Source organism: Alosa alosa, chromosome 15 (genome assembly GCF_017589495.1).
Source record: "Alosa alosa isolate M-15738 ecotype Scorff River chromosome 15, AALO_Geno_1.1, whole genome shotgun sequence".
Lineage (NCBI taxonomy): Eukaryota > Metazoa > Chordata > Actinopteri > Clupeiformes > Clupeidae > Alosa > Alosa alosa.
The window spans coordinates 13,943,003-13,958,002 of NC_063203.1; the positions used below are offsets into that span (position 1 = coordinate 13,943,003).

Here is a 15,000-nt window from a genome sequence, read left to right on the forward strand (position 1 = left end):
CTCACACACGAGTGTATTATTCGCCATGTGGGGGGAAAGCAGGTTAAACCTATAAGGATTGTCACTCCTAGCCTCACTCCTAGTTAACTACTTAGGCATTCATGAACACACACACACACACACACACACACACACACACACACACACACACACACACACACACACACACACACACGATAATGTAAGGTGTGTTCCCTGCAATATCATGTTCTATGGGCTGAGCTATAAGACTTTAGGGCCACTCGTGGGTTAATGTGTGTGATTTGTGGCCCACAGTAATGGTGTAATGAATGGGATGTGTGATTGCGCCCGGGAGTATGTTCTCCGCTGGTCCTTCACCTTCTCATAAACTGGGGTGTGGGGCACTGGAAGCCCCAGCGGCACGAAAACCCACTATGTTATGCAGTGCTTAGGTCAACCTGCAGCCAGGTGATGGAGAGAGGTGATGGAGAGGGGGAGGGAGGGAGAGAGAGAGGAGAACAAGGGAGGAAAGAAGAAAGAGGCAGTGCAGTAGGGCACAAACAGAAAGACAGGAAGAGTGTTGAAGTGATAAAATGGCCCTAGTGCGTTATGGGGGTTGTAGTTTCCTCCACACCTCTCCCATTGTGCAAGTCTTATCTCCCCAACGTTGCTGTTCCACAGTGGCTGAGCAGCTGTCATGGTGATAGGAATCAGACACCTGCTGCTCTCCTCCTCTCTCCCCCCATCCTTCCTCACTCCCTCCCTCTCTCTCTTCCCCTCACTTCTGTTCTGTTCTTTTATTTCCATCTTCTAACCTCTCTTCTCCATCTCCACCCTCTTCCATTGTTCCAGTCCAACAGGATGCTAATACTCCCATACCTAAGGCAAGCCTGGTTGGAAGCAGGTTGGAAACAGTTTGATCTTGCCTAAGAGATGATCTAACTGCCACCATTAAAAATGATGTGCGGTTGCTGGGAACACTGCCCACCCCACCTCAGCTTTTCACTTGCACATCCACTTAGGAAAGGCGTTACGTCAAATATGTGGTAAGGAGGAGGTTACACAATCTGTCAGAGCTGAAGGAAGGACTTGAGTGTTGAGAGGACAGTGGAACACCGGCCAACGTGTCAGACAGACAGACAGACAGACAGACAGACAGACAGACAGACAGACAGACAGACAGCTGCAGTGTTCCCACTTCCTAAGCTGGGAGAGAGAGACTGCCACCAATGAACAAAAACTACAATTCCTCCTGGGAGAAATAGATAAATGTGCCCACTTAGCATACCAATATTTACACTCCTGCCACATTTTAAGAGAAAACTTCACATAGAAAAAGTGCATACAGTATATAGTTTTTGTAAACTATAAATAGTTTTATATAGACTATTGTACAAGTTTCCTTTAGATTTAGATTTAAGAATACATGTTTAAGTTTTCTTTAAACATGGATTTAGTTACTATTTTTTTTTAAACATAAGTTTTCTTTCTTTTAGTTTAGATAAGTTTCCTTTCTTTGACCCCCCTTAAAACAAATATTGTATATGTTTGTATTGTCATGTTACTGCTTTGGCAACACTATTTTCTGAGTCATGCCAATAAAGCACATTTGAGTTTAATTGAATTGAGAGCACACAGACACACACACACAAAGTGATTATCTGTGTGACCCACTTTACTGTAACACCTCTGTTTCTCTCTTTCTCTCTCTGTCTCACACACACACACACAAAGTGATTATCTGTGTGACCCACTTTACTGTAACACCTCTGTTTCTCTCTTTCTCTCTCTGTCTCACACACACACACACAAAAACTCATCACACACACAGACACACACACACACACACACACACACACAGACACACACACACACACACACAAAGTGATTATCTGTGTGACCCACTTTACTGTAACACCTCTGTTTCTCTCTTTCTCTCTCTGTCTCACACACACACACACAGACACACACACAGACACACACAGACACACACACAGACACACACAGACACACACACAGACACACACAGACACACACAGACACACACAGACACACACAGACACACACAGACACACACAGACACACACAGACACACACAGACACACACAGACACACACAGACACACACAGACACACACAGACACACACAGACACACACAGACACACACAGACACACACAGACACACACAGACACACACAGACACACACAGACACACACAGACACACACAGACACACACAGACACACACAGACACACACAGACACACACAGACACACACAGACACACACAGACACACACAGACACACACAGACACACACAGACACACACAGACACACACAGACACACACAGACACACACAGACACACACAGACACACACAGACACACACACAGACACACACAGACACACACAGACACACACAGACACACACACACAAAGTGATTATCTGTGTGACCCACTTTACTGTAACACCTCTGTTTCTCTCTTTCTCTCTCTGTCTCACACACACACACACAGACACACACAGACACACACAGACACACACAGACACACACAGACACACACAGACACACACAGACACACACAGACACACACAGACACACACACAGACACACACAGACACACACAGACACACACAGACACACACGACACACACACACACTCTCAAACTAACACACACACTCATACAACTCTAAGACAGACCGCACATGCACAACATGCACGCTGCAAGACGCATCGACACACACACACACACACACACACAGACACACACAGACACACACACACAAAGTGATTATCTGTGTGACCCACTTTACTGTAACACCTCTGTTTCTCTCTCTTTCTCTCTCTCTGTCTCACACACACACAAACAAAAACTCATCATCTACAGTACTTGTTTATTTGAGTGTTTATCCTCTGGCTTATGTGATTGGGGTAGTGATATCATATGTCGCACATCATGTGATCAGTGTGGTGTTTGCGAGGTGTTTTATACCAAACTCGTCACAGTCACTGTGTACCAGGTGCTCATTCTAACTGGTCTTCAACTGGGCCCTCTTGCCAAAAAAATTGTCTGTGCACCACTGCTTCTGCAAAAGTTGATGGACCTCATGCCCATTACCAGGACAGATTACTTCAAGTCCTGTGGAACTCCATTTCCCAGAACACCACAGCCTTAAAGCACCGCACTTGCGTGCTCTCGAGTGGGCGATTTGTGTTCATCTTAAGTTCAGCATGGACATCCATATTCACAATTACAGTGTACATCTACGATGCCACTGCCATCACAGCAGAAGTAGCAGCAGCCTGAACCCATAAAGACATTTCATAATGTAATTTCCTGCCTTAGACTTGCCCAGATGAGTGATTTGTGTGTGTGTATGTATGTGTGTGCGTGTGCGTGTGTGCGTGTGTCTGTTTGTGTATGTGTGTGTGTGTGTGTATGTGTGTGTGTGTATATGTCTGACCGCCACTCACCAGGAGAGAGTAATGGAGCTTGAAGCCGGGCTTGGCCACAAAGTAGTTGTCAGACTTGAAGGTGACCTTGATGACGTTGGTCTTGGAGGTGATGTGGGCAGGGGCCTTGGTCCCGCACCAGCGGCCCCAGATGATGGTGCTGGTCTCCGAGATGTCCTCCACCTCCACATAGTCATACCTAAGAGAGCGCAGGCAGACAGGGGGAGACAGACAGATGTCAGACACAGTCTCAGACGTCAGATGACCAAGATCGTCAGTCCACTCGGTTTCCCTAATTGACTACACAATAGGCTCTTGGTAGACAAAACCATCCAGCAAATTCACCAGTCACACAAATCAAATCTTTATCCTAAGCTCACTTCTCCACACATACAGTCGTATATGCTCATCTATCACCGATTACAGGCAACATATCTACAACATCAGGTATAGGTCAAAACACACTAGCCAAATATAATGCTCCACATAGTGCAAAAACATTATAGATAGATTAATAATAACCTTTAATAATTCCTCAGATCTCTTCTAGGCATATCTACTTTGAATACTTAAGATAAGATCGGGTGGATTTGATAGCCATCCTAGCGGTCTATTGCTATGCTGCAGACCTGCAGACCCAAACCGAGAAGGTGGCCTCTGTGTGTGTGTGTGTGTGTGTATGTGTGTGTGTGTGTGTGTGTGACGGACAGCTCGGTGGGTTGTGTGTCGGGCACGTGGTGAGGCGGTGGGAGAGACGGCATGGCTGCCTGGCTGTTGGCTGATAAGGCACCGAGAGCGCCACGGCAACCTGGCCCAGCGTGAGCGATTCCCATCTTGTATAATTAGCTGTACAAACGGATAATTACATAATAGTGCACTAACGGCGTAACCAGTGTGTGCTGGTTCAGGCACGACTCATTGAGGGAGTTAGTTTTCAAGGACCGGGCATAATGTTTTAAAGCTTATTCTAGACACTAGACACTAGACACACACACACACACACACACACACACACACACACACACACACACACATACTTAACTGCTATCTTTTCATTCGTCTTTCTTTCTCTCTCTGCTTCTTTCATCTCATTCATCCATCCCTCATCCCCTCATCTGTTCTCTCTATTCTTCATTTTTTCTCTCCTGTTCTCTCTATCCTTCATTTTTTTCCCTCCTGTCTCTCTAGTCCTGGTGAAGCGCCTCGTGTTTCAGCTCCAAGACAAAGAGAGGCGTTTGATTTAAGGCTTTAAGGCCACATGGTTGACCCCATCAGAGGAGAGCTTAAAGTAACAGACAGAGAGAGGGAGGAAGAGAGAAAGAGAGAGAGAGAGAGAGAGCAAGAGAGAATTGGGAAAAAGATAAATCCATCTTCACCAAGGATATTTTGTACATGCCAGCCACCTTGCCTGGGTATCTTTGAGACAGTCACCTAAAAGACTATGTCTGTCAAACACTCACTCTCTCAAACACACACGCACACACACACACGCACACACACACACACACACATACTCACCCTTCAGTGCATTCAGCACTATTCTTCTCCAAAGAACTGACAGTACCATTCAGCCAGACACAAACAAACCCTTCTCTCTACTTTTAATCATCAGTTCTTCCTTTTTCCTCTCCTCTCTATGTCTCTCTCTATCTTCTCTCTACCACTTTACATTATCTCCAAGACTAAGAGATACTGCTTGAGTAACACGCTTGCTTTTGCACCATAAAAATTATCTGGCAGATAAACATTGCACATATTCGATGTGTGAATAAAGCCTATTTTTAATTTTTAATTTGAATTACTCTGCTAATTCACATTTTGATTTTATGGTCTGATAATGGCCTAATTAGTTCTGAGTTTTAGTCTCATTTTCTTACTGCTTGTCCCTACATTCTCTTGTAATCAGATAAATGTTTGGTGAAGGAGTCTTTATTAGTGCTAATTAATAGGTTTTCGGATTCAGGCGCTCAGTAACAGCTTACTGAGGGTAGGCTATTCTCAGGGTCCTGATCTTTGAAGTTGCTTTCAGATGCATCCAGAATTTTTGGTATGCTGATGGCCAATGGAAATTTGCCCAGAACTGCCCTCCACAAAGTCCCTGATGTTTTTATTTGATTTTTTAGGAACATTTAACAGGCATCTTGATTTGACAGAATGCTGGATGAATTCTTCGGAATCCTCTCTTATTACTCTCTGTAGCCCTTTACACATCTTTTATGGCGTCCGCTTCTGCTTTTTCACAAGAGCTCTTTAAACCCCCTCATTCCTCTCATTTCCCTCATCCATCTTTATCTCATCCATCTTTATTCTGCACCATCTCCCCTCCAGCCCCAGCCTACAACCCTACACCCCCCCCCAATCACATACACACACCTCAAGAACTCGCCCACCCCACCCCCTTGTACGTACTTGCAGACGTCGTTCTCGGACTCCTCCAGGCCGAAGTGGCTGTTGAACTCCAGCAGGATGCGTGTGTCTGCGGGCGAGTGCAGCCTCCAGGTGAGGAGCAGGTTGCGGGGGTAGGCACTGGGGTATCGCGGGCTGTGCAGGTGCCCGCTGCCTGTCACGTTGAGGCTCTCCTCCGCCCGGTACAAGTCTGTGAGGTGATTGCTGTCTGTTAGTGGTCACAACTTGTAGAAGTTAGTGTGTTTGCTCGTCGGAGGTGGGACACAAGACATGCATATGCACACACAGAGACAAACACACATACAGACACACACACACACACACAGACACACACAAACATACACACATATAACAAAAGGAGAAAAGACAAAAGAGGACAACACAAACATAATGACAGCAGGCTCAGGCAAATTAAGCGTATGCAAACATTTAGAATACACTTAAATAATGTTCAAATAACACAATCAGTGGAGGGAAAATTAAGTCACACATATTATCGTTCTGCCTCCCGTGCTCCAATATGTTAGCAACATTATATTACACAGAATGTTTGCTCCATGCTTGATTGAACAAAATAACATAAAGAAATCCTACAGATTGTAGCAATTTCTCCAAGTGTAGAGACTGACCATAAAAATCACCAAAACATGCGTGGCTTTACCACGGCATAGACGTCAAAGGGAATTTGATGGGGTGTACGAGTTTGTGAATGGTGCCAAAGAAAACGAGTTTGGCCCTGAACCGGTCACGACTGAGGGAGTGTGTCTGTGATATTGACCAGAGCTGTGTGTGTGTTTCTTCTGAAGGCCTGTGTGTCTGAGTTTGTTTGCCCTTCCGCCAAACATTTGTTCATCATGCTCCACACCCCCACTTGAGAGTCTGCCTGGCGCTTTGCATGCTGGGTAGATGTCAGAGGCCGGAGTGATGTGTTTCATGCTTATTCTTAGCCTAATTGAGAGAAATATCGAACCTAAGCTTGCCGACACGTTTGTTACACAAGCTATTTATTTTACATTCCCCAAGCCCCCAAACACAACATCATCCATATATGGAACTGATTCAAGAGCATGTTTGTATGGTTGCATGGCATCTCTCTCTCTCTTTTAACAAACAAACATACACACACAGATGTTCATGCACATGCAGAGCTAGTCCTGGCGGGTGGCACTTCCATATAGGTTTTGGACCAACTACATTAATAGACCTGCACAATGAGAGCTTGGACGAAATGGTTACATTTTAAATATTTTTTTCCAATTGGGAGGTAATGGAGAAACACTCACAAATAAACATCACATGGAGGCATTCTTTTAACACTTAAAATAGAGCTGAGAATGTTACACTGTACAGGTGACTTTGAGCTGGCACCTCCAGTGGAACCTGATGTACCCTTTTAACCCTGCCAGCGTTCCGTCTGCCACGTTCCATCCCGAGTGACCAGGCACTACGCTGGGGTTTGGGCTCTCTGATCTCTGATAGACAGAGCCTGCTCTAAAAATCTCTTTTAACTCCCCGCGCTTTGAAGCCCTTCTGCCTCTGAGGATCGCAACTGCGCTACGCTACGCAGGCAAGGCAGGCGGCCGTGAGCTTTTCTGGAAGTAGGCTGCCGGTGCGTGCGTCGCAAGGTCATTTAAGTGTTCGCGGCACACAGCTGGACAGAATCGCCCATCTTAGCACCTCAAACACACCTCTGCCCAGTTGCCAACACTGATGCAACAATGGTTTCTGTATCAACCATGTCTGTCCCAAGGAGAGACCACGGTCTTAAAAAAGGGTCACAAAGTGTGAAGTGAAATGCGACGATGTGAGGAATGGCTAATTTCAGCCCAGCTAAAAACATTTACATATATAGTGGCTGTTCTGCAGACACTAATACTGCAATGTCATTACAGGCGTGTCATAGAATTTTTTTCCTTCTTCCGAGGCTGGGATCGGAGGCTAAACTCTAAATGATGACCCTGCTTCAACAATCTGCAATCTGCCTCAAAGCAATCCATTTCTGTCATGCCAACGGAACAGAATTACAATTGAAGCAGGCTTCACATAACACAGCACACAGCCGAATAAAGTCACTTAATTATGTCTAATTACCTGATACAGGCAGGGTCAAGAACAATCAGATGGGACCCAACAGTGCCATGAACAAAGGGCCTTTGTTTGGCAGCGATCACAGCCCTGAATGCATCAAAGCACCTGCCAGTCAGCCAGGATTAGCAGCAGGCGGTGTCACAGGCGAACAACAGTTCCCCTTTCATCACATGGAGCACAACTGCTGACAGCTGTCAGTCAAGCGGTCAGATGATGGCACAAGAGAGAGTGTGTGTGAGGGAAAGAGAGAGAGAACTTCCCAGGGTGAACTGTGGCCCCTGCTGCACTTTAGCACCCCCTGTGGCTCCTCAGGGAACAACCAAAGCTGACACATGACGCCGTCTGTCTTGCACCAAAATCAACTCTCAGCAGTGCCTGCCTAACGCTCTCGCTGCACTGTAACTGAACATCAGTGCTAAAACAGAGTCCTCATCTGCACCACGTAATGACACTCAAGCCTTCCATCAGCTCCCCTCAACGACGAAAGAGGCAAGTAAATCTTAATGAGACACTAGATCAATGCATCACACCGCACTTTTACCCCTATCTACAGAGCACGGCGCAGCTCGGGAGAAAAGTCCGCAATCCCTCTCATAACACATCAGATGCTTGTCGAGTGTAACCTGGGTTCATTAAACTCCCGCTTAAGGGCGCTCTCTCTCTCTCTCTCTCTCTCTCTCTCTCTCGGCACCTCGCATAATGGACTGACATGCGACACCAATTACTAATAAAAACTGAAAGCGCCGTCCCTCCCCTCGGAGCGAGCTGGCAGGAAGGGGAGAATTCCGAGCACGAGGTCACCTTGGCTGGGTGAAGTGGACTTGACCAGGGAGGTGAGAGGGGAGGGGAGGTGAGGGGAGGGAACATTAGAAACCACAGTATGGGAAACCACAACTATTCTAGTGCAGGCACTGGCATTGTAGTGCAATGAGCTAATTGTGAAAGATACGGTAACAGCGGCCGAGGCCAAGAAGCTGTTTGGGGGAGTGGGAGTGTGTGTGTGTGGGGGGTGGCTGTGGTCGGGCTGTGTAAACCTGCGGTGGGGTTTTTGAGCCGGCCCAAAGTCTGAGTTATGACAGATGATGATGGATCTGGTGCTAAACCCTCTGGAAAGCCATTCTCACCATAAAAAGCACCTCTCAAAACAGCCTGGCAATGGGTGTGAGATCCCTTTGCAGTCACAGAGTTATTGTCCTGTTTTCAGCAGAGAAGAACTCATTCTGTCAGCAAAAGGTTCTTTATGTGGAAACAGTTTCATGTGTGTGATATGTGTGGGTATGAGTGTGTGTGAGTGTGTGTGTGTGTGTGTGTGTGTGTGAGTGAGTGAGTGAGTGAGTGAGTGAGTGAGAGAGAGAGAGAGAGATGTGTGAGTGTGTGTGTGTGAGATGTGTGTGTGTGAGAGATATGTGTGTATGTGTGAGATATATGTGTGAGAGATAGATGTGTGAGTGTGTGTGTGAGATGTGTGTGTGTGTGTGTGTGTGAGATGTGAGTGTGTGTGTGTGTGTGAGTGTGTGTGTGAGATGTGAGTGTGTGTGTGTGAGAGAGAGAGAGAGAGAGAGAGAGAGATAGATGTGTGAGTGTGTGTGTGAGATGTCTGAGTGTGTGTGTGTGTGAGAGAGAGAGAGATGTGTGAGTGTATGTGTGAGATATATGTGTGTGTGTGTGTGTGTGTGAGATGTGAGTGTGTGTGTGTGTGTGTGAGTGTGAGTGTGTGTGAGTGTGTGTGTGTGAGAGAGAGAGAGAGAGAGATAGATGTGTGAGTGTGTGTGTGAGATGTCTGAGTGTGTGTGTGTGTGAGAGAGAGAGAGATGTGTGAGTGTATGTGTGAGATATATATGTGTGTGTGTGTATATGTGTGTGTGTGTGTGTGTGTGTGTGTGTGTGTGTGTGTGTGTGTGTGTGTGTGTGTGTGAGAGAGAGAGAGATAGATGTGTGAGTGTGTGTGTGAGATGTCTGAGTGTGTGTGTGTGAGAGAGAGAGAGAGATGTGTGAGTGTATGTGTGAGATATATGTGTGTGTGTGTGTGTGTGTGTGTGTGTGTGTGTGTGTGTGTGTGTGTGTGTGTGTGTGTGTGTGTGTGTGTGTGTGTGTGTGTGTGTGTGTGTGTGAGTGTGTGTGTGTATGTCCGTCTGTGTTCCCTGCTGTGTCCTGTCAGTCGGAGCTGAGCTCATGTTCTACTGTGGCCACACTGGCCCTCCGGTCATTCTTCCCCGTGTTCTTTTGCAAGAACGTAAGTAACAAGTCGTTTCCAAACATCATGCTGCATCATGTTTGGACCCACAGAAAAAAGGGAACATGTCTAATGTATCAGGGGGACTGAAACTCTTCTCTCTCTTTTCACTTCACTTCGCGTGTTCCCCCCTCACCTCCCCTGGAGGCTCAAGGAGGAGGGGAGTGGATGATGTTAACATCCAGCCCACCCCACACAACACAGATGTTTCAGTGCTGCTATGTTTGGAGGGGTCTGTCCGCCAGACCATTCCTCAAGCAACCTCCGAGTGACAGAAGAGAGCGTGAGAGAGAGAGAGAGAGAGAGACGGAGAGAGAGAGCGATATGAAGAGACAGAAAGGTAAACAGATGGAGACAAACTAGCAGATGTACCGGTATAAACAAATCCTGACTACACCAAAGGTGGAGATAGAGGAGAGAGATGAGAGAAGACAGGCAGAAACATAACATACATATGTAACTCAACAGACTGTATACATAACATACAGACAGAAATACAGACGGCCCAGTCAGGTGCGACAACTTTGACAAACCTGATGGATGGAGAGACTGACAAATAGGACATAAAGAATAACAAAGGAAAAGACAGAAGGAAGGGCAGATAGATACATAGATAGATGTATGGAACTATGTGTGAACATATACTGTAGAATAGATTGAAAGAGTGATGCATGTATGGACGGATATGTAGTCAGTATAGTGTGTCTGTATAGTGTCAGTATAGAGGAGTTCTCGGTGTTTCTGTGCGGTCCTGGGGCACTCCATCAGCTGGGCCAGTTGGCGGTCCCGCCTCCACCAGACACCTCCTCTGTGAGAGTAATGGGGCACGGCTAGGCTACCCACAATGCACTGCACCAGTCCGATCCACTGAACCATATCCTAGACACACACACAGACACACACACTCCCCCCAGTCATCATCTATAGAGTATACCAAGCTTGGAGAGCAGGGCCTCAGTGTGAGAGCATGCAAGAGGCTCAGAGTGGCGTGCAGTAGGATTGTGAGGTCAGCTAGAATCTCCATCATAGAGACCGATTCTGAAACATATCTGACCCTCATCTTATGCCAACCGACTAGGACAACCACATATCCAGTCCACACATCTGTCCATCCATCCATCCATCCATCTATCCATCCATCCATCCATCCATGTATTCGTCTATACGTTTCCATCCATTTCTGCCTCCGCATCCATCTACACATCCGCTCATCCGTCAATACATCTGCCTGTTTATCTGTCAATCCATCAAGGCCATCCAATTGTCTCTCTGTAAAGCTAATCTATATTCATTCATTCATTCATTCAGCACAGCATAAGGAGGAGAGAGAGAGAGAGAGAGAGAGAGAGAGAGAGAGAGAGAGAGAGAGAGAGAGAGAGAGAGAGAGAGAGAGAGAGAGAGAGAGAGAGAGAGAGAGAGAGAGAGAGAGAGAGAGAGAGAGAGAGAGAGAGAGAGAGAGAGAGAGAGAGAGAGAGAGAGAGAGAGAGAGAGAGAGAGAGAGAGAGAGAGAGAGAGAGAGAGAGAGAGAGAGAGAGAGAGAGAGAGAGAGAGAGAGAGAGAGAGAGAGAGAGAGAGAGAGAGAGAGAGAGAGAGAGAGAGAGAGAGAGAGAGAGAGAGAGAGAGAGAGAGAGAGAGAGAGAGAGAGAGAGAGAGAGAGAGAGAGAGAGAGAGAGAGAGAGAGAGAGAGAGAGAGAGAGAGAGAGAGAGAGAGAGAGAGAGAGAGAGAGAGAGAGAGAGAGAGAGAGAGAGAGAGAGAGAGAGAGAGAGAGAGAGAGAGAGAGAGAGAGAGAGAGAGAGAGAGAGAGAGAGAGAGAGAGAGAGAGAGTGAGACTGTCTCCAATTGTCTCTCTGTAAAGCTAATCTATATTCATTCATTCATTCATTCATTCATTCATTCATTCAGCACAGCATAAGGAGGAGACTGGTGTGAAGATTAGATCCCTGTGCTGTTGCGGTATTTCCTTAAACCACAGACACACACACACACACATACACACCCACACACAGCCCCAAAGCTTGTCACTGTGCTCTGAAGTTCCAGTTCCACTTCATAATCCCATCTCTATTAGCTTTATAAGCATTTCCATTAGCTGCTCCATCCAAATACTTGTCAGTCCTTCATTATCTACAACCACCCCACCCCCACCCACCCATTTCCTCAACCCTTCCTTCAAATTTATACTGGCTTCATTAAAATATTTTCCTCCTCTGTGGCTAGATTAAACCCATTCATACTAGGAGAGGCCAGTTAAAACAACGAGGCCACAATAAATGAGCCGCTTGGCATCCGTAATGAAGCACAGTCCATGCATAACAAGACGTCTGACGTCTGAAGCCAATCACATAATAACTAACGTGCCGTCACCCACACCTGCTCTGCAGCCTGGGCCAGTGACAAAGCCTGCGCTGCATGTGCTGGCCAGCTGCCCGCCGCAGTACCCACCACATCAATGACAAGGGTGGGCACCACTGCCGTCACCACAATCGCCGCTGCCGGTGCTGGGGCACGACAGGGCGGACTCGACCCAAGCGTCCGCTCCTCTGCTCCTTCTCCCTTTTGTTCTCCAGATGAGCGCCATCGTGAAAACATCTTCCGAAGCCTCGCTAGGGAGATTCACTTCATGTCGTCAATTAATTTGTTCGGTGATGATCTGTCAGCGGCAGGGGAAGAGGGAAAATAACCGAGAGCGGGGATGAAAACAGGGAGGAGAGGAAGAGAGGGCAGAAGAGGGGGAGAGAGGACAGGAGAGGGGAAGAGAGGACAGGGGAAGGGGAGAGAGAGGCAGTAATTGTTTCGCAGCAGATGTGTTCCAGTTCAGGGGAGAGGGAATATGTGAGGTCAGTGTGCTTTAGGAAGGGATCTACTCGCAGACAGACACAGAGCTGGAGATGGAGGGGTGGTGGGTATGACATAGAGAGATAAGGGTAGCGCGAGAGAGAGAGAGAAAGAGAGAGCGAGAGCCAGAGAGAGAGAGAGAAAGAAAGGAAGAAAGAAAGAAAGAAAAAGCCAATGAAAGATAAAAGAGAGAAATAAAAAAATGTAAAATATAAAAAACCTACAAGAGCAAGAGAAGGTAAGTGAAAAGAAAAAAATTGAGAGAGAGAGAGAGAGACAGCTAGAGAGAGAAGGAATAAAGTGGAGAGACTGGGATATGAGAACTGGGATTCCATGTCAAATTTTCACAGAGTGCCTATATTAGCACTACGGTGGAGGCCCATGGAAATAAATGCCTCCCTTTTCCCACCAGTAAACCCTTGCCCAGCCAGCCTGCCTCGCCTCTCCTCTCTGTGCCTCTCAGTAAGACAAACGAGCAGAGTCGTGCTGTCAGACGCCATTACCGTCTCCCGTACACTCTCCACTGACCCCTCGTCTGGTTCAGGTGGCGGAGTGGCCTTTCAGCAAAAAGGTGTTTAATATTTATTCAGCCCGCTAAAATAACAATGAGGTCAACGCGCCTCAGTTAGCGAGAACAACACCGCGCTGGGACACGAAGCCAGGACACGGCCGCCTTTTTCGCTCTACCGTGCACTTTCGGCTCCTCTCTCTCTCTGACGCGCTTCCGCTTGGACCACGACAAACTTTCGAGGGGCGCGCTAATCCATACTGGCTGAAATTTTAACATAACGTTTAAATGGATTTGGCCAGAGCCGTCAATATTTAGAATTATCAGAGGGGTAAGTATTAGCCCACGGGGCAAAAGCGCTTGTGGTAATAAAGGAAGTCTGACCTCTCCAGTGCACCATTAGATCAATGTGGACGAAGGCGCCCACAGGGCAAATGTGATCCAAACTCCACATCTATGCAGTGGAGTTGGCCCTGCAATCAATGCTCTGTCCAGGAACTTTTGTTTTGTATTTAAAAAGTATTCTGAGTATGTGACACAGACACAAACACACACACACACACACACACACACACACACACAAACACACACACAGAGAGAGAGAGAGAGAGAGAGAGAGAGAGAGAAAGAGAAAGAGAGCTGCTATAAATTCAACTGGCCCAACTGCTCTGAGTACTGTAAAATATATCCATTCTACTGTACATCCAAATGCCAGAACAGCTGGCTTGGAAGAGAGAATTGTGCGAGTCACAGATACCAGACACCGGAGCTCATTTCTTCACATAAATCTGAACTGTTTCTCATTAGTGTCCAGGATTAACGAGATGAGTAGATGACACAAATGGTGGTTAAGGAATCAAACATGTCAGCTGGTGATTCCCCACATGAGGTAATCCAAATCACTAGCCAGCAAAGGGGGCCAACACCCTACACCCTAGCTGAGGCTGCTGCTATGTCTGTTACACTGTGTCTCTGTGTGTGTGCGTGTGTGTGTGTGTGTGAGTGTGTGCATGCTTTATTTTAACAGTCAAAGAAAACAGATTCAATTTTAGATTTTTGAGGGGAAGTTATACAATGAACTTTAAAAAAATGATAATTTGAGTAGCCTACAAAGATTTCCATTGAACAACAAAGAAGGCACCACGAACAGAAATCTAGAATGTACTCATGATGAGACTTCAGTCCTTAATGGTTGTACACAGCCATGTTTCCATCTTCTAAAGTGTGTAACACACGCATGTCCCATATTAAATCCCTTAATCAGAGTCCCCCTACGGGTCACCCTTTCCGAGCCTTCACAGCCGTACGCTTCACTCTCGTTCGCTTTAACCACGCAGCGTTGGCGATTAGTCGAGGAGAACACAGCGCCATTAAGTTCCTGTCTCCTGTTTAGGCTGCCAGTGCAGTGAATATTTGATGGAGGGGTATTTAAAGAGTGGGCCCAGGCTTGGTGCTTGGGACAGGGGCAGGATGTGTGAGGGGGGAAGATCATAGGGTCCTGGATGTATTCGGCT

At 46.7% G+C, this 15,000-nt stretch overlaps 1 protein-coding gene across 3 annotated transcripts in view; it reads right to left on the minus strand.

Annotated features, from left to right (window-relative positions):
• The window catches only part of pdgfd (platelet derived growth factor d), a 48,832-nt gene that overhangs the window by 14,642 nt on the left and 19,190 nt on the right, over positions 1-15,000 (minus strand). For 2 of the 3 annotated variants that reach the window (XM_048263815.1, XM_048263814.1), the window contains exons 2-3: positions 5,825-6,029; positions 3,437-3,614 (exon numbers count right to left, since the gene is read on the minus strand). In XM_048263815.1, the coding sequence (XP_048119772.1) occupies positions 3,437-3,614; positions 5,825-6,029 (383 nt within the window). The remainder of the gene's footprint in view (positions 1-3,436; positions 3,615-5,824; positions 6,030-15,000) is intronic. The other variant, XM_048263816.1, reaches the window with a different exon arrangement.